This window comes from Saimiri boliviensis, chromosome 15, assembly GCF_048565385.1.
Source record: "Saimiri boliviensis isolate mSaiBol1 chromosome 15, mSaiBol1.pri, whole genome shotgun sequence".
Lineage (NCBI taxonomy): Eukaryota > Metazoa > Chordata > Mammalia > Primates > Cebidae > Saimiri > Saimiri boliviensis.
Window position 1 is genome coordinate 61,574,498 of NC_133463.1, and position 21,138 is coordinate 61,595,635.

The window sequence follows — 21,138 nt, forward strand, 5'->3', positions numbered from 1 at the left end:
TTATTTCTCTGGCAACAACCTTTTATCTTCATGTTATCTCATGTTGTGTCTTCCATGAACCTTCACCTTCACTTAGAGAAGATCTCTTATCCCTGGATGCCCCATTTTCTCCAGGTGGCTACATTGATCAACTCGAAGAAGCACCGTTTGCATTTTATTCAGTATAACTCAAGTCCCTCGACTTGTGATCCAGAGAATGCCATTCACATTCTTTCTGAAGTTGTGCAAAATGGTGGTACAGATTTTGATTTTTTAAATACAGACTAGATTATGTGACTGATTATATATAGTTTGCAGTTCCATTCTTAAGTCAAACCAGTTCTACAAAACCCATCATCTCTATTAATCCAGCAATCCTACTTAAGATTAGATCCCAGTTAACAGTGTCACTTGTCACTAATAAATTTTCCCTTCATTCACTTTACCACCAAAACTGGCAATTTTACCTTTAAAATCTTTTTTGAAGTATCATCTTCTTTTTTTCTCTACTTATATATCCAGTTTTACTTCCCAACATCTTTTCCACAGTCTTTGGTTCTCACATTAGCAGACATCACAATAACCAAAAGGACTTTATGAAAACACAGATGGCTGAGTTCCCCCGTCCAGAGTTCGGACTCAGTAGATCTGGGGTAGGTCAATGAATCGTATTTCCAACAAATTCCCAGGTGAAACTGCTGCTGCTGGTTAGGTACTACACTTTGAGAACTACAGCTGTAGATAATTATAATAATCTTGTAACTCGTCTCCATTTCTCTATTCATGACCCACTAAATTTATTTTCTACACTGAAGTCAGAGTGATCAATGCAACACGAATATTTGAACTTATTATTCACCCATTGGGATAAAATTACATTGTGCTAACACAACAGAGGCCTCCATAACCTGGCCACTTACCAACTCTCTAGCATCATCATTAACAACTTACTTAATTCAAATTCTGTTCAATTAACATTTAACTTTTGTATCCTGAAATGTGTGCGTATTTTCATGCTATTCCTACTGCACAGAATGCCTCTTCCACTTTTCTTTCCTAGCTCTTACACGGAAAGAATTAGCTAAGTCATCCTCTGTAGAAAGCCTTTCCTGCAGCAAGAAATTAGAAAAACCATCTCTTTTGTGTGCTTCCTTAATGCTCTTCACTCTTATTAGTGTTATTACCTAGCCTATGAAATTATCTATTCCAGCTGACAAGCATATCAAAATGTTAGCCTTTCTAGGCCAGAGACTGCGTGTACTCATCCTTGAGCTTAGAGATGTGACTTGAAAATGTTGGAGTAATGGAAGGAATGGGGACTAAATAATATAAAATTATTTGATTACTTAAAAATATTTAATGTCTATGAATTCTTAATGTGCTGTGATATCACCTCTATACTTTAGATAACATAAGGTTAAATCATTCTGTTTCTTCTTTGGAAAGTATTTTTGGATTATTTCGTTAAACTTTTAAATTAGTCAGGTGTAAGAAACATGTTGGACTGCATACATTTTGTTTTTACTTGTAAGACATGTTTTCTCAATCCTGTAAACTTTTTGAAGCCATTATAACAACTGCTTTAAATATTAACCAAATATTATGGAATTAAAACCTGTTTTAAGATTTTTCCATGTATCACTAATACATTAATTAATAAGATTTTTGTCAAATTCACAGTTATACCTAATATCTAATAAACAGATTTATACATATTTAATAATTGATTATATTGCTTATTCAGAATTTGTTATAGTCAAATAAATCAAAATTTTATTTATATATCAGTGCATTAATAAATAATTTATTCAGTGTTGAACTCACTAGTGTATTTTATATAGTTCCCTATTCTTTCCCAATTGATACATCCTTCTGACTGAATGACTTCCAAAATGCATAGTATCATTTGCTTATTTGTAGAAAAATAGGTAACAACATTCTAAAAATGTATATTATAGAATTCAAAACAATTCTTGGAAAAATAACTTATGTATAATTTTTTTCACCAATATCTACTAATAAGAAGATTTGTATATTCAATATTGCAAAAATTAATATTGAAAGTTTTTATAACAAGAATTAAAAACAATCCATATCAAGTTTTCATTGCAACCAGTGTTTAAATAAAAATCATTTTAAATTGATTTAAGTATCATATTGTGTACAAATGTATGATAGAACTTTAAGACATGTTTAATTAGTAAATATCACTTATGTTCTTTAACTCCTTATTCTCCTCTTTTAAATGTTATATCCTAGTTCCTAAGCCATAAAATTTATGTAGCAAACAATAGGATTAATAAACATCTTGCATACATTTGGAACATTCTCAATAAGATCTATTTTTCCCTTCCATGAGATTTCATAGCAAATGACACTTCGTGTGCCTCAATTTTCATCACTGCCTTTGTTTGCAACTGACTTATAATATCACATATTTGTTTAACTGGAGTATACAGCATGGTCCTTAAGAACTTTCAAAATTTATGTATAGTTAAGGTTTCAAAAACGTATATGCTTCCTCTGCAATATATATATTTTAAAACAAATTTATGTTTTTCATCATTTATTTATACTAAACATTTTATTCAAGAAAATCTGAGGTAGCTTCTAATAAAAAATGTACATTAAAATAGGTAAAATTGGCATAGAAAGGCAAGATCATAAAAATGAAGGCATAGCATATGTTTAAGATAAGATGCAAGTAATTTTTGCTTACTGAGCATCTATTTTGGTCCTGAACTTCCTGGATTAAGAAAAGTTTAATTATGATTAGTTATATTCAAAACAAGAAGATTTTAATTGAAAACAATTTTTTCTTTTAAAATTCATGTGATTGTATTTATCATTTAAGGTAATAAAACACTATGAAAGATATATTTACCTCATTCAAAATACTAAGATACTAATTTCAATTACACGCTGAAAATCATATATAATCACTATGGTTATTTTGGTAGGGCTAAATAATTTATGGTTAAATATCTTAAGGTTAAATATCTAAAGAGGCAGATTGAAAACATTTCATACTTATAATAACTTTATGTAACAAGCCCTAAATCCAAATGATGTACTTTCCATTGCCCAGAGCTCAATTTAATGAGTAATACAGCAGTGTGTATGTGTGCGTGTCATTTACTCCATAATTAATCTCCATGTTGCATCAATTATTTTGACAGCTATTCTCTCCACTACTGATCTACTTTTGGTCAAAATTATTCCAATTTATAATATTTTAATAAAAGACAAATTATGTTGTATACTTTCTTCAATGACAGTTTTCATCCTATCAATGAGTGATATATTTTTATATGTTAATAGTTAATGATGTCCAAAAATCTACTATATAAATCTATATAGAAAAATAGAGTGAACAAATGAACACATTAAAGAGAAAATTAAGAAAATGATTCTAGTGCCTCTGTAGTTCATAACTTTCTCTTGCTCTTCCCATTGTGGGCTTCCTAACAGATGTGATTTTGCTTCCTAACTCACTACTAGCCACCTAATCCAACCAATGTGAACACAAAGTTGGAACATTCTGATTCTCCTTGGAAACTTGGAACTGACATTGAGACAATCACTTTCTGTATGTGGCTGAGATGTAAACAGAAATGATTCATTCTTGGCTGTATGGCCAATCTGCAGAGAGAATATATGAGGTAGGTAAACACTGTGAACTTCCATCCAGTGCCTTCCGGGCTTGATGCATCTCACCTGAATTCCTTCTTTGGGAGTCTGGACATACTTTCACAACAATGATTTTAGGATTTAAGTTGCTCCAAACAGTTTTTTTGTTACTTGCAAGCAATTGTTTTTCTCAATGGGTCAAGATGCCTCTAGCATATAAAACCGAATTCACCGATAAATTGGTATTAATTAGAATTATGCAACTATTTATTGTGTTCGCTTTTACAGATTTAGTGAACATATTCAGTATGTATATACATATATATATTCAAACCTGTCATATGCATGTAAGGAAGCCATTCTCCCTAACATAAGACACAAAATACATTTAATTTTAATAAAGAGTTTTATAATTATATACAATATAATTAGACTTTACCATATTTGAAGCCTAGTCTATATTTATTCATATATAATATAATAATTTAATACCTGTTTATTAGCCCAATTAACACAAATTCAGGGTTAGATTAACTTTGTTACAACACTTTACAATGATTATAGAATCCTTAAAATGCAGTTAGTGATTCTCTTCATTCATTGGTTACTGCTTTAATCTCCATGTTAATCATTCCCATTGCCATTTTCTCAAATAATATTTACTAGTAAAAACTCATATTCTTTAGAAAATCAGCCTGGTTTAGTACACAGACACTAATATGACAATTTTGTATTCTGTTAAGATATGTCACCAACTTGCTCTGCAAACAAAGCAAGTCACATTATGTTTCAGTTTCTTTGTACATATGATGAGGATTAGTGCTGTGCTACTAGTTGCCCATTTTTCAGCATTTAGATCAATTGATAAAATCTTATATGGAGATCTTAATCTAAAGTTCTCTGAAAACACCAATAGAATGGAGACAGATTCATTTTTATACTTTTGTACTATCTGGACAGAACTGAAGGAAATCAGAACTGGAAGTGCTATCAAATCAATGTTCATACTGTACCTGAACTGTAGATAAATGGAAACTATTTTTAGCAACAAAATACGGCCCTTTAGATGAGCCCTTCCTTTAGAAATGGATGGTCTTCAAGTTCACACTGAATTTCACACAGAATAGCACAATTTACAGAACCCTGCAACCCAGGGCAATTGGGTAATGTGTAAATTGGCTATTTCCGTTAGGAATCAGTATGCACTTTGGCTCCCCTTGGATCCCTTGTAACTGAAAGCTTGCTGAATCTCTACCTAAAATCTAGATTGGAAAAAGAGAGAACAAGAAAGTCAGCCACATATGACTGGGCATGATAAAGAATTCTAATATAAAAATTCAACTATGTGTTATATAGTAACAGGTTATGGTTATTTTTCAGTATTTTCCCACTATTTTAAACACTGATAGCAATGTCTTATATACAATTAGTGCTTTATTGAATAACCACATTTTTATATATTTGTTGTTTATACCTCAGAAGTCTCTCCTTTAAACTCTTTTATCTTTACTTTTCCTCACCGTCCCCATATCTTCCTAGAGAGTACTCCCTCAGTCTTATTGTCTTATATTGTCTTATATATAATTCTCTAATGCTTATAGATTTTTCCTCTGCTTGCTGCTATTTTTTGCTTTTTGTTTTATCTTTATGTTCTAGTTAGGCCATTTTATTGAAGCATATACATATATATATATATATATATATATATATATATATATATATATATTTTTTTTTTTTTTTTTTTTTTTTTTTTTGAGACTGAGTTTCGCTCTTGTTACCCAGGCTGGAGTGCAATGGCGCGATCTCGGCTCACCGCAACCTCCACCTCCTGGGTTCATTCAGGCAATTCTCCTGCCTCAGCCTCCTGAGTAGCTGGGATTACAGGCACGCGCCACCATGCCCAGCTAATTTTTTGTATTTTTAGTAGAGACAGGGTTTCACCATGTTGACCAGGATGGTCTCGATCTCTTGATCTCATGATCCACCCACCTCGGCCTCCCAAAGTGCTGGGATTACAGGCTTGAGCCACCGGGCCGGCTGAAGCATATTTTTTTTAACTTCCTTTGCTTCCACTCTTTTGCTGTCTGTTACCTTTTTTATGTGTTTACAAATGCAGATAGAGCATGACTTGTTGTTATGTCAACAAGATTATATGCAGATGAACCAAAGAAGCATTTTGACCTTCTATGGTACTAAATGGACATATCTAAAGTACCCACTTGAAATCCGAATGTGTTGTTCTGAGATCCATGCCGAGGGACACCTGGGTTTTCACAAGAGGTACGCGTGGGCTCTGAAATGAAGATTAAAAAGATATTAGTCCTTTAAAATTTACAATAGATATATTTCTCTCATAGAAAACAATTTTAAATAATCTGGGATTTAGTGCAAATGATCTAGAAAATAATAAAGAATGTAAATCTAATAACATCTCAACAACAGAAGCTTGTTAATCTTGAAGCAAGAAATTCAAGTAGATTCTATTTGGTATTAATTATGAAATTTTTGAACTTTGAACCCTTCAAATATAAAGCACTTGACATTCAAGACGCTCTGTGGATGCAACAATAAGGAAAGATAAAGGATATGAAAGTACTGTACATGCAAAAACATTTGCTTGAAGACCTTGCTAAACTATGATTTGGGGTAGGATAATATTTCTCTGAAGAAGTAACAGTTTGTTTTTTTTTCTTTTTTTTTCCCCAGAAACAGGACTTCATAATTTGGATTTTACTGATACCCATAGGATATTTAGACATAAGTATGTTAGATAGATGACTCAATTTATTTGCATGACAGATTATTTGGTTAGTTTACCCAATATGTCATTAATTTTAGAATTACAGAAATGTAGTTATGATCATTTTGTAATCAATATATATTTTAGATAATATTGGATCAAGTCTAATTTCATATGAAGGTGTTTACTAACTATAAAGATCTAAATAAAATGTTAGTACTTAATAATGTCACTACTTGAAAGTATCCTTATTTTTCATTTTAATGATATACAACAAAATTATTTCAAGTGTTTCTTCTAGAAGTTTAAAATGCTGAAATTAATGTTGTATTTTCTACCAATATTCATTTCAGTGCCTTCTAATTGCTTCTATATTTTACATTTGCTTTTATATTTAGCCAACTATAGTTTATAGGATAGAGAAAACCATTAAATGTCACTCCTATTAATTACACAGTTACTGAGCATAATCAGCCTTTAATTAATATTACCTATGCAGTGAGGTGATGAACCACTCCAAGTGCCATCTGCTTGACATATTCTGGTACTCGATCCCACTAATATGAAAGGAGAATTGCAGCTGAATGAAACCTCTGACTGGTATATAAAGCTTTTGCCTTCTCTTTTTCCTTGGGAAGGTATACCAGGGTCACCACAAAACTTTGCTGGAAATGAGAAGAAAGATGCTTATGTCAAAGATTTAGTATTCAGCTGAGTATACAGTTTAGAAAAATGGTGACAATTAACTGGAATATTTCACCAAAGAGATATATTATGCATGATAACTCTATCCCAATAAAATTTTTTATTTTTTAGCTTATGTGAGATGAAAAAATATTGAATTGAAACCTCAGTATATTTAAAAATTAGTTTGATTCAAGTATTTTCCACGTAGTAAGCTACTTAAAGATAGAATTTTTGTATTTTTCTTGTTTGCATACACCAAAATCAAACCACATATTTGTACTTGTTAGCTGCAAAGTTGGAATACATTCTTGAAAAAGTAGGTGATTTATAGGTAGCTCTGTCAAAAAGAACCAATGCATAATGTTCCAGGCTGCATGCTGCAGATTGCAGTGCCCTTTTACATGTATATAAAAAGTTCTGGTTATTTGTTTTACTGTACTCTGAATACTCTGAACACTCGAAACACATATCCCGGAATCTTATTACCTTTCTTTTTAAAAGATTGTCAATATTTTTAGCATTTTTTAAAATAAAAGAAGGCCGTCAGAATCTAAATCTATATAAAACCGTGGAATTTCAGTGTTCTACAACAACCATTGAAAAGATCAACTTCATAGGCTTTCTTAAAATTTTAATTAGATTATTCCATTCAACATACATTTACTAATTACTAAAGAAAAGCATTATTCTAGGTGGGTTGGAACATTTGAACATATCAATAAACAAATACTGTAGGATATCTGCTTTTGTGGGGTTTATGTATTTGTGAGGGAAGTGAAGAAACAATAAACATAGTAAGTTTTAAGGAAAAAGTAGTATGTGAAAAAGTGGTAAGTCCTATGGGGAACAAAAATTCAGACTGCATGTGTGTGTGGTGGTGGGTACTAACAGGTGGGGGAAGATCTTAAATAAAGTGGCAAAGGTGTCTCTCATTGAGAAAAGATTTAAGGAAACCAAACATTTAGCCATGCTCAAATCCCAAGGCAGGGTATTCTGGATAAGGTAAACAGCACTGCTAAAGCCCTTCGCTGGGGCATGGCTAGCTTTCTAGATGAAGAGAAGGCAGCCTGTGTGGCTAGAGCAGAGTGAGCATGCAGAAGTGTGATAGGAGATAAGAGCAAATGGTTTCAAATGTCTTAGATAAGCCAGGCAAATGCACTTTTATCAAATGCTTTCAATGTTTTTATCGTAGCAAAAAAATATGTAACATATAATTTATAAATTTAACCATTTTGAAATGTACTCAGTTTTCAAATGTTCAGATTAAGCACCTGAAAGCTTATTTCCCTCTAAAGCAAACAAACACAACAACCAGATGCTTAAGATGATTATATGTTGGGTGTCCATGAAATGGATCATCCAAATTGAGACACTTGAGAGTGAGAGGGGACTCTATATATACAAGAGATTGGCCAGGACAAGGGGAATAAACTTGGCATGTCCAAGCCAACTGGAAAGCATGTATACCTTAATTTTAGAGTACCATAATCTTGGGCTTAATGTCTAAATAAAACTTTCCTCTAATTCAAGACTATAGAATAAACTTGGATTTTTAAACCTCCTTTTAATAGCATTTAAAACTTTAAAAAACAATTAAAATTAAAATTAATCATTAAATATTAAAACTAAATGGAGAGGAAATGTGTGTGTGTGTGTGTGTGTGTGTGGCATATATGTATGTGTGTGTGTTTGTGTGTATATGTATACATAATCACTACTTTTATATTTTATTGCTAAAAAGAATACTGTTAACAATATTCTTGTATAAAGTAACACAAGTTTAATAAAAACATAAAAAAACATTAGCTTACTGTGATTTAATTTTCACCATCTCTTGGATATTGTAAAACTTTGGGATAGTTGACATATAAGGACTTCTGGCAATATTGTATAATGTTGAACCCAAAGGCCAGGGACACTGTCTTACTAATCTTTGTATATCTAGCACATTGTGAATTAATAGATGCTTCCTCGGTGAAAATCATCAAGGAGATTTCAGCTGAAGCAATTGTTTTTATTACTAACTTATTTCATAACCTACTCCTACTTCTGAAGTGTTTCTCTTATGTGTATTCAAAAAAGGAGGAAGACTTAACCACCTAAATTCCTCAATCCCCCACTTTCCTCTCTGTGTGTCATTCCATCTATTTCTATCTGAATTTTCATGTATATAACAAACGACCTAGTGATACCAGGTTTAGACTTAAGACACAGAATCTCTTTTCAAATGGCTTCATAAAGACATAAGCTTTAAGATGAGAATACATACGCTAAACAAAATTAAAGAGAAAAAACATTCCTCTTTATAAAGTCCCTAACATTAATTGATTTGTATACTCAATGGGTAAGACCATCATTTCTTAAGTCCATCTTCTCTGAACTTCAGTCTATGCTTTTGCCATTTTCTAGTAGTATGACCTCAGGCCTAGGACAATGTAGCTGCTTCCCTAAATGATGGCAGAGTAACACTGTGCCCTTGCAATTTGATTTTCTCCTCTGAGTTTAAGTGTCATTGTCTATTAAAATGTTATGACTAATCCTACGTACCCAGGAGCTCTGTTATTTGTAGTAGAAATGATATATGTAAAGTAACTGAGACAAAGATAGCCTTATTACATTTGAAATGTAAATAAATATTTTATTATTTTTATTTCAATAAAACCAAAAACAAAACAGCATATCAAGATAATTCCTTGACTATAATTTTTTTCAGTCATATTAAACAAACAAGCAAACCTGCCATATGCTCATCTTCATAAAACCTACTTGACTCTATCTGTCCTGGAGAAGAACTGGAGTATCTAGCCCTATTCAGAGCACAGTGATGTTTGTTAAGATGATCTTTTTATGAGTCAGAATTTTAAGGGCCAATTATGTGACAAAAACATTGAGGCACTGGAATGGACTTACTCCAAAACTGGAGACTTGGGTAGAGGGGTGAGAGGAGTGGTGAGGAGTGAGAAATTATTTAATGGGAATAGTACATACTATTTGGGTGATGGTTACACTAACAGCCTGGACTTCACCACTACTCAATATATCTACGTAACAAAACTGCACTTGTACCCCTTAAATTTATACAATTTTTTAAAAATTACGTTATGGTACCGAGAAGGAGCTCCTTTGGAAATTATATAAACTGCAGTCTAGACCACAACTGTAATAGTTAGGTCTATCTCTCATGCTCAATCTAACTTGTTAATAATATCCCTCTGAAACAAATGTATTATGAGTGTTCTAATGAGTAAGCAAAATGGCGGTATACCTGCCCAGTATTAGCCATCACTTAATGGGAAGCTTTTCAAGTAAGCAATGCCAAAGTATAATTAATAGTTTGTCTTGAATTAGTCATCATAATTTATTTTATACTAACATATGTTTCATTTTTTATAATATGACTATAAAATATATAACTTGCATTAAATAATAAAATGACTATCCATGAACTTAACACTCAACTTTAACAACTGATAATTGCCAACACTGTTACAAATCTTTGTGGGCACTACCCAGAAAGCCTCCCTTTTCTTAGGCTCAGGGTAGCACACTTTGTCTCATCCTGAATTCTAGGTTTCTCATTTGTACACATTTCTTGGTAATTTACATTCATGGGTGTGCATGTTGTTTGAGTGTGCGTGTATGTGTATGGCATATATGTATGTGTATGTGTGTGTATGTATACATAAGGACTATTTTTAAATTTTACCCCTAAAAGGAATATTGATAACAATATTCTTGTACACGTCTCCTCATGCACGTGTATGAAAATTTCAAATTCCTGCAGGGAAAACACTTAAAAATAAAATTTCTTGGCAATGGACTCTGCAAGTCTTTAACTTTACTAAATAATAGCAACTAGTTTTGCAAATAGCTGTGTCAATTTACACACCCATCATGAGTCTATAGAACTTTATGTTGCTCCATATCCCACTAATACTTGACATTGTATAATATATTTTTTCAATTTCCTGAAACAGCTGTCCATGTATTTTGACCATTTTTGTTGTTTTGCCTTTTGTATTTTAGAAAATACGTATACATAGCAACATAATTTTTATATCTGCCAAAGAGTATACCATATTCCAGGGACAGAATAGTGAATTAAAAAAAAAAATCTCTGCTTTCAAGGAGTATAAATTTGAGTAGAGGACATAGTTCAAATAAACAAGACAAACAAAATGTATAGTACGTTTTAAGAAAAAATAAGAAGTGAAAGGGGACTGTTAAGGAGATACATAAAGCCTGGAAGGGAAGTGTTATATGTCAGTGATGAAATGTCAAATAAGGTGACCAGAGAAGGAAATACTGAAACGAGGGATTTTTAGTAAAAAGCTGAAGGAATAAAAGGAAATTTTCAGGTAAAGTGAATAGTGAACATAAAAGTCCTTGTGTAAAAGCATAGCTGAGTGCTCAAAGAAAAGTAAGGCGGCCTGTTTCTGGAGCAGAGTGGGTGAGAAGGTAAGTAGTAGGATATGATGAAATCAGAGGAATACAAGAAAAAATCCTAAGAGCCTGTAGGGGATTTAGTTTCTACTTTGAATGGGCTGAGAAAACACTGGAGGGTCCTAAGCAACTTAGAGAATTAGCTCTGCATAGTGTCAAGGCCATGAGACAGGTAGAGTGCTCCTTTATCCCATGCTGGGAACAGGGATAAAAAGGCCTAGGAACAGGATAATGCTAGACAACTCTCTGAATAATTTTATGTTCACTGTTCACTTTACCTGAAAATTTCCTGTCCAGATAGTGTTCTACAATAATTTATACAGAACTGCAACATGAGTTTGTTTTGTTTTGTATTCTTCCAAATTAATCTTTAAGTAACTTTGCTAAGTATATAGTATATAGTAACTTCTGTAAATAAAAGGCAAAACCATTTTATCTCTATGCTTACTTTGGTAATTTTAGATGTATAATCCCAATTATTATCATGATAAATGCCATCATAAGAACTTTATTTGAATAAACATGTAGAACTGACATGGATTTATTGCAGCAAAAGATTTGGGAACAACTTTCAGAGTATTCAGTTAAGACAATAAGGACATATAAAAATAATTTGCAGCAGTAGAATAAATTTAAGACTGTCTCTACTTTGAGAAATATTTTGAAAAATAAGAAAAGTTTATAAACAAAGTCATTTGGTGTAAACTCTTGAATCAGTGAAGAAGAAATACAATGATTTAATTACATGAGAAGTAGCTACATTGGTAAGTACTGATTTTTCTTTGAACCCTAATTAGGCATTGAAGAACGATTAACAATCTCATATTTGCTCTAGACAAATTTGAAAATTTTGAGTAACAATTATTACTTGAAATCATACTTACGTAAGCACTGCGGTACTTCACCACTCCAGGTACCATTCCCTACACAGGTCAAAACAGCAGGGAAGGAGAGCTCATAGCCTGGAGAACAGATGTAGCTAATACTAAAGCCCCAGTCGAAATTTGTTCCTTCCAGCCTTCCATTAGAGATCTGGGGAGGAGTTGGGCAGGTAACAGCTGCAATTACATTAAAAGTGATTAGACACAGCTGTTGAAATATCCTGACTGTTAAAGATATAAATAAATATCATTAGAAGAAGCATATGTGCTAATTTAACCTTTTCGAGGACAATACATAGTGACTGTTTTATTGTCCTGGTGGTATTCCTGAGACATCCTGGAATTAATCCCTGTGGAAAGCAACTTTTTCTTGGCAACATAATGGCTACTGGTTGTCAGAGATTCTCTTACAAAATAGCAAGCTACCTGACATCTCAGAGAAGGCAAATAGAGGGTGACCTTCAATCTAGTATAATATAAGTGATAAATTATTAGTTTTATATAAAATTATTTTCCAATGACCTTTAAACAGACAAGACTTGAGTTGTTAGGCTATATATAATATCAGCATTTTAACCATGGAATTTGAAAGTAGTTCTGCAACATTTTTGAAAACACAGGTCATATGTCTGATGAAAATATCCAAGTTAGTTCCCTTAACCATTTAGATTCATATGCTAAAACTTATTATTAAAGGGTTTGTCAATGCATTAAAAAAATTTTTTTAAATGTACTTTGTTTAAATTGTTTTAAGTTATCCTTAAGCAAAGACAGGTTGGAAAAGGTAGAGATGAAAGGATAAGGGGGAGTATCAACTTCAAAATCTAAACACAAGGGATGACTATATTATGAGGACTAAAAACATATGAATAACTTTTCACAGTTGGATAATATCTAATTCATATCAGGATGAATTAATAAATGTATAGAATAATATCTAAATATAAAATGTCTGCTCATATATTTTAATTTACTAACTGTATATTTATAGTGATCTGATGCAGAAACTGAATAAGGAAAGACAAATACATTGAAATTATTTTGTTAGATTATAATTCAGTAAGATATTAAACTATTAATTCACAAACATTTAAATAGAAATATAAATGAAAATTTTTAATTATTAAAAGTCAAATAATTATAAAACCATAAGTTGTCTGATATTGCATCTATAGTATTCCACAAGTAATCATAAAAATTGTCCCAAAAATTTATAAAAATATTTCCAGTAGAAAAACAAACGGCACAAAGTAGCAAATTTATGTCTGTATTGACTAATAGATTAATTCTAGATTGAATTATTTGAAAAAACAAGTTTTCCCATTGTTGAAGAAAAATTACAGTTCTATAATTCAGGCTGGCTGTTCTAAATTATGCAAAGTGTTTTTCCTTTTCCCCATCCTTGAATGACTTGACCCAAGTGGATCAACAAATTACAGTAATGGTTCATCAAGATTATATTCATCAATCAATATAAATAAGAGTGGTGAAAATGGATATAATATTCTTTTGATTTACATTAAAGCTTGCTGTCATTACAATAAAATATAATTTTGTCAAAATATTATTTAAAATAATATTTTCTATATATTAAAATACAGTTTTTTAAAATAGCCATTTTTAGTACTAGAAAAATAAATGCAACCTTGAACTAAAAAAATTATTTAAATGTACTTTAAATTTGTATATAAAAACAAGAAAATATGTACTGGTTACCATTCATAAATGCTGAAGAAATCATTATCATACCTCTACAAGTTGGCATTACTCCACTCCATGTGCCATTAATTGTACAAGTCCTGATTCTGGAGCCGTTCAATTCCATTGTGTAGCCTGGCTGGCACATGTAAGAAACATTTTGTCCAACCACATAATCATCTCCATATCTCAGTCCATTGGCTGGTATACCTGGGTCTCCACAACTAATTACTGTCAGTATTGGATTAGAAGAGCAGATGGTTAATGCAGCATGTATTTAATGGAGAGTAGTAGTAAGCATATGGCATACTTAATATATAAACAGGAAAATTAGTTATCATGTTCATTTTTAATCATAAAACATAAGCATATTTAAACCACATACTGGCAATTCCTGATTATGATCAGGTATGCTTATTACAGATTCTACTCATATGGTTCAGAAACTGTCATTTAGCCCCGAAAAGGCTAGGTTAATATGCTATTATGTTGTAGTGAATTTGATGCATAACGTCTTCTAACCTTCACTAGAAGACCACAGAGAAAATACCCTGCAGAATCAGATTTCTAACATAATATTTAAAATCCATATTCCTACATATGGCTACTGAAATATCAAATTTATCAAGCCTGCTGGACTGAAAGCATATTTTCTGCAGTGTCAATCAGAAAGACAAATCCCAAGAAAATTGCCACCATCACTCTGGAATGTGCTTGATATAAGAATTGCAGATATGTTAGAGGCCATCTTATCCCATGTCCTTGACCAATGCGTGATGGTATTTCCAGCCCAAAACAGGGACTGTAAATGTTCTGTTCTGCCCCAAGTCTCCATTAAAATATCCAACTCTGACCGTCTCCGTGTTTGCATCTAACCTTTAGAAGGAGGTAGGACAACAGTGCAATGTGAACCTCTCTCTACTGATGACACAATGGATGAGCTGGGTGGAGGGTGTCACGTTTTCCAGGGCAAGGGTGGAGGCCATGCAGGGCCAGAGGCATCAAGTTATAGGGAGCAAAACGTCTAGACCCATTCCAAGGACAAGAAAGAAGGCCACAAGGCAGACTACACATGAGCAGAAGCTCCAAGCCCTCAGCATGTTTCACTGTCCCAGTGGACTTCAATTACAAAATATTAATTTGAAGGTAAAATTACTAAGAACTTTGAGATGGCTATCACAGAGCATTAAACTTGAAGCACGAGACTCTTCTGAGCATGAAGTTCTACAAGTTGTGCTCATTTCATGCCCATGAGTGTGACAGCATATATAATATTATCATTTTTTTATAATGCCACCCAAAATATTTTGGAAAGACTTGAGCCAGCTTAGAAACACAAATAACAATTTTATTTAAAATGTATTTTGTTTAAATATAAACATAAGATTCAAACATAATGAAGACTATATATATCACACAAGTGCTGACTATCGGAAGCACAGGATTTAAGCATAATTTGGGCAGCAAAAGGGCTAAAAGGCTTTCTGGCAGCTAAGAAAAGGAAAAGCACAAGTTACACTTTATTTTTTAGAGACAAAAAAACATGTTGTATACTTACTTGTATCTTAGTCTACTAAATCTTTTGGTTCATAAAAGAGTAATTTCTCCAGGTAAATCTGGGTTATTCTCTCTCTCTCCTCTCTCTCTCTACTACTCTTTTTCTCTTTTTAAAATTCATTTTCCCCAATATTTTGGAGGTCCAGGATTAAAGACTAAGAATGAATTAAGGCATGGAAGACCTTAATAACATCTTAATTACATTGTATTTATTGTTACCATTAACAATTAAGAATGTCACAATTCCTTTCACATTCTATTCTGTTGATTCTAAGCAGTTTAAAGATTGGAGAGAGATCCAAGATGGCTGAACGCTAGCAGTTCGGGATTGTAACTCCCAGTGAAAGCACAAAGAACGAGAGGATGCAACACCTTCACATGAATTCTTGTTGCTCAGGCACCAGGAGATTCTCAGCGGAGGAGCCCCACGGGTCGCCAGCGTGACTCTTGTGAGCGGCGAGGCGGTTTTGCCAGCTCCTTGGAGCGTCGGTTCTTGGTGCAGAGTCAGAAAGGCACCATCCTTTGGGAGGCCGAGGTGGTGGGTCACGAGGTCGAGAGATCGAGACCATCCTGGTCAACATGGTGAAACCCCGTCTCTACTAAAAAATACAAAAAATAGCTGGGCATGGTGGCACGTGCCTGTAATCCCAGCTACTCAGGAGGCTTAGGCAGGAGAATTGCCTGAACCCAGGAGGCAGAGGTTGCGGTGAGCCAAGATCGTGCCATTGCGCTCCAGCCTGGGTAACAAGAGCGAAACTCCGTCTCAAAAAAAAAAAAAAAAAAAAAGAAAAAAGAAAAGCACCATCAATCTTAATGCCGCTGATTTAGTCAGAGCAGTGGGTTGCTCAGATTTCGGCGCTGAGAATCAATCAGTTGGACGTCCACTCAGAAACCCAATTACAAAGATGGTAAATACAAAGACCACAGATGGATAAATTTATAATGAAGGGAAGAAAACAGCCAAAAAAGGCTGAGAATACCCAAGATCAGAACGCCTCTCCCTCAGCAGGGGATCATAGTTCCTCATCAGCAACGGAACAAGGCTTGATGGAGAACGAGTGTGTTCCAATTACAAAAGCAGGCTTCAAAATGTGGATAATGAGAAACTTCTGTGAATTAAAAGAACTTGTTTTAACCCAATTCAAAGAAACTAAGAACTTTGAAAAAAGATTTGATGAAATGTTAACAAGAATACACAATTTAGAGAGGAATATAAGTGAATTGATGGAGCTGAAAAACACAATACGAGAACTACGTGAAGTATGCACGAGTTTTAACAGCTGAATTGATCAAGCAGAAGAAAGGATATCAGAGGTCGAAGACCAACTCAATGAAATAAAACAAGAAGACAAGATTAGAGAAAAAAAGGATAAAAAGGAACGAGCAAAGTCCCCAAGAAATACGGGACTATGTGAAAAGACCTAATCTATGCTTGATAGGTGTACCTGAATGTGATGAAGAGAATGAATCCAAGCTGGAAAATACGCTTCAGGACATTATTCAGGAAAATTTTCCCAAACTAGTAAGGCAGGATAATATTCAACTCCAGGTAATACAGAGAACACCACAGATATTCCTCAAGAAGAGCAACTCCAAGGCACATAATCGTCAGATTCACCAGGGTTGAAATGAAGGAGAAAATACTAAGGGCAGCCAGAGAGAAAGGTCAGGTTACCCACAAGGGGAAGCCTATCAGACTTACAGCAGACCTCTCGGCAGAAAACCTACAAGCCAGAAGAGAGTGGGGACCAATATTCAACATCCTTAAAGAAAAGAACTTTCAACCAAGAATTTCACATCCAGCCAAACTAAGCTTCACAAGTGAAGGAAAAATAAAGTTTTTTGTGAATAAGCAAGCACTCAGAGATTTCATCACCACCAGGCCTGCTTTACAAGAGCTTCTGAAAGAACCACTACACATAGAAAGGAACAAACAGTATCAGCCTTTCTAAAAAAATACCAAAAAGAGCATCAATATAATGAAGAATTTACATCAACTAATGGGCAAAATAGCCAGCTAATATTAAATGGCAGTATTAAACTCACATATATTATTATTAATTCTAAATTTAAATTGACTAAATCCCCCAATCCAAAGACAGACAGGCGATTTGAATAAAAAACTAAAACCCATCAGTATGCTGCATCCAGACCCATCTCACATTCAAGGATACACAAAGACTCAAAACAAGGGATGGAGAAGGATTCACCAACCAGAGAGTTAAAATAAATAAATAAAAAGCAGAAGTTACAATTAAACAACAAAGATCAAAAGAAGCAACGAAGGACATTATATAATGATAAAAGGATCAATGCAACAACAAGAAGAGCTAAAGATCCTAAATATATACACACCCAATACAGGAATACGCAGACATACAAGGCTTATAAAGAGACTTAGACTCCCATATAATAATAGTGGGAGACTTCAACATTAATATTAGATCAGTGAGACAGAAAATTAACAACGATATCCAGGACTTGAACTCAGATCTGGAACAAGTAAATGTAATTAACATTTATAGAACTCTCTACTTTAAATATACAAAATATACACTCTTATCAGTACCACGTCATATCAACTTAGAAGTTTAAATGAAATGTTGGTTGGCTCCTTGTTTGTTATTCTCTTCCCTCATTTTCTTTTATATCTCCATTATTAAGAACAATTATAGGCATACCCATATTTAGACTGCATTCTAGCCTGGGCAATAAAGCAATACCCCATCCTCTCTCCCTCTTCCTCTTTCTCTTTCTTCCTCTTCTTTATTCTTTTTCTTATAAAAAAATAAAAAAATAAGAAGTTTACAAAAAAAAAAGATCATGAATAATGGAATTTAAATTAAAGAATATCATTCAGGGCATTCTACCTCATAACTCTTGGAGCCCTTAAGACAGTTTGATTAGATTAAACATTTTGAGTGTTTCTATCTCAATCATAATAGAGTTTTATATTCAGGATTGCTTTTCTTCCTATGATTACTGGGAAGTAAAAAGATTTTTTTTTAAAGTATACAACTGAGTTGGATAGAAAATCAAATAATCCTACTCATTTACCAAAAATAGGTTATCTCTTTTTATAGTTTCAAATTTTACAACCATGTAAAAATGAATATACACCTTTAATTTATTATTTTATTTTATTTTATATTTATAACCAAGATTTTTAATTAGGAAGAGGAAATTAAAGAGAACACCTATAAATTGTTATTTTCTGGCCAGTGCTCTCCAGATTGCATTAGAATCTTGGCAAGGGGAAACAGCCAGCCTGGTCATAGGGCACATGAGTTGAGATGCAGCCACCAAAAGAGAAGATAGAGCATTTATTTTACAGATGCATGAAGAAAGAGTTGTGCATATCATGGCAGCACCATGAATGAAATGCCTGACAACAAAAGCTTTAGAAGGATTTGTTTGGTGACTTCCTAATGAAGTCAAGGCTAGTCAAAGAGGCAGTTTCCAAGAGCAACAGTCTTTGTAAACAGCACCTGCTCTGCAAGTCAATTCATTCACTACCAGCTTGTTTTCAGCAACAACCAAAAAAAAAAAAAAAAAAGGCTTTTGGTTTTGTCAGGAAAAACTTTAAAATAAAAGCTCTTTAGGGCTTCACCCTAAAATTAAGATATATCATTGCATGACAACAGGGGGTTGTGGTTTATTGCAAGAAAATCTAAGGTCATCAACCTCCTTAAATACACATCTCTCTCACATAAACACACCAATAAACTCCATAAAGGCAGATATTTTGACACTTGTATGCTGTTTTCTTAGAGTCTTGTCTAGTGTATGATTCATCAGAGGAGATTAAATATTTATTTGAAGGATAAATAAATGAATGAATATGTAAAGGAATATTTAAATTGTCAGCTAATTCTCAAAAATACATAAATTATTTGTAAGGTCTGAATTTGTTTTGTGGTATATTTCTCTTTCTATATGTAATTAATGCCCCTCTGGCATCATTTACATTAAATCTAAGTAAGTAACCTCTGCTCTACAAATAAAACATAACTGTGGTAATTCCAGTCAACCTATGCTGCTTTAAAACTTTCTCTTTTAACTTCTTACACAAGGATTATAAATGTGCATTTTAAAATAAAATGAAACCACATTACTTTTCAAACAAACTTTTCAAAATAAAATGCAGTCACATTACTTTTTTATTCAATATCTAATGGACATTTTTACATGTAACTATTAATATATATAGACATACCTAACATTTTAATAGCATTATTAATCCCATGCAATATAATTTATGCAACCAAATCCCTTTGGCCTGGTGTTTGAGTTATTCCATTATTTTTCTATTACGGACAATGCAGCAATGAACATGCTTGCTTATCATTACACATCTATCTGCTCCGCCAGGCTTCTAGCTTCAAACCCAGAACAGAACTCTTACTGTAGCAAAATGAAGTTTCAGAAAGATGGCTAAACCATTCCTCTCATAATGTTTCTGGTTTTACATAATATCCATATTCAACAGTTAGTTTCTTCTTTAGATCTCAAAAGGCAGGGTTTCTCTACCTTAACCTTGACACTATTGACATTTTCAGCTAAATAATTCCTGGTTATGTGGGCTGCTCTGTGCATTGTAGAATGTTCTGCAATATATCCCTGGCATCTACCCACTAGATCCAATAGTAACCCCTGCCCCTGCTCTGTGACAATCAAAAATTATCTTCATACATTTCCAAATGTTCCCTGGGAAGCAAAATCCTCTCTAGTTGAGAACCGCTGGGCCAAGGAATAGCTCTCACTTCTTGAGGAGACTTAGAATCTTTTTTAGCTTCACTCAGTTTTATGCTGGGATATCCCTAGCCCTCTCTTTCGTGAGATGAGCCCCATCTTTCTGACCTGTCCTGTATTAGAAAAACGTCTTTGAGAATTTTCAGATTTGTGACAAAAATTCAGTAAGGGCATTTCTATAGTGGCTATTTGGAAAATGAAGCATAGACTCATTTATCACCTGGCCCTGATTAAATATGGTGTCCTTTGCCCAAAGGAATAAGACTTCCCAGATGCAGGGTATTGGGCACTGGTCATTTTGGAAGCAGAAGTCCAGGTAGTTTTCTAAAAATATCATCCAAGAAAACTAATAATCACATTTCTCTTTAGACTAGAAAGTTAATTCTTACTCCACCTGACAAACCCTGTCTCAACATTGTTTGCGTCTTCCTCCCAAAACATCATATACACCGTTTGTACTCTGTATATGATGGACTCTAGGAAACAGAGGTGGAACTGCTTGTTAGATATTGAAAGCTAAGGATCCCCTTATAGTTAATATTCTATAGCATTTTGTACTGACAAAAAAAAGTATTTTTGAAAGATTAATTGCATATACTTATTATATCTTCTCTCTGTGCATGTTTCTTCACATTTATAATTCCTCTATCAAAGTGTGCATAATATTCAAATGCATGATCTTGATTTCAAGATATAATATTTTACCCACTCAGGAGGCCACTAGCTATTCTAAGGGAACTTCTCCTTCTACCACTGGAAGTGGGTTTAATA

At 33.3% G+C, this 21,138-nt stretch overlaps 1 protein-coding gene across 8 annotated transcripts in view; it reads right to left on the minus strand.

Moving 5' to 3' along the window:
• Positions 1-21,138, minus strand: part of CSMD3 (CUB and Sushi multiple domains 3) — a 1,243,168-nt gene that overhangs the window by 29,034 nt on the left and 1,192,996 nt on the right. For all 8 annotated transcript variants that reach the window (XM_039464529.2, XM_074387065.1, XM_074387064.1 and 5 more), the window contains 4 exons: positions 14,110-14,289; positions 12,364-12,537; positions 6,841-7,014; positions 5,829-5,902 (listed from right to left, as the gene is read on the minus strand). In XM_039464529.2, the coding sequence (XP_039320463.1) occupies positions 5,829-5,902; positions 6,841-7,014; positions 12,364-12,537; positions 14,110-14,289 (602 nt within the window). The remainder of the gene's footprint in view (positions 1-5,828; positions 5,903-6,840; positions 7,015-12,363; positions 12,538-14,109; positions 14,290-21,138) is intronic.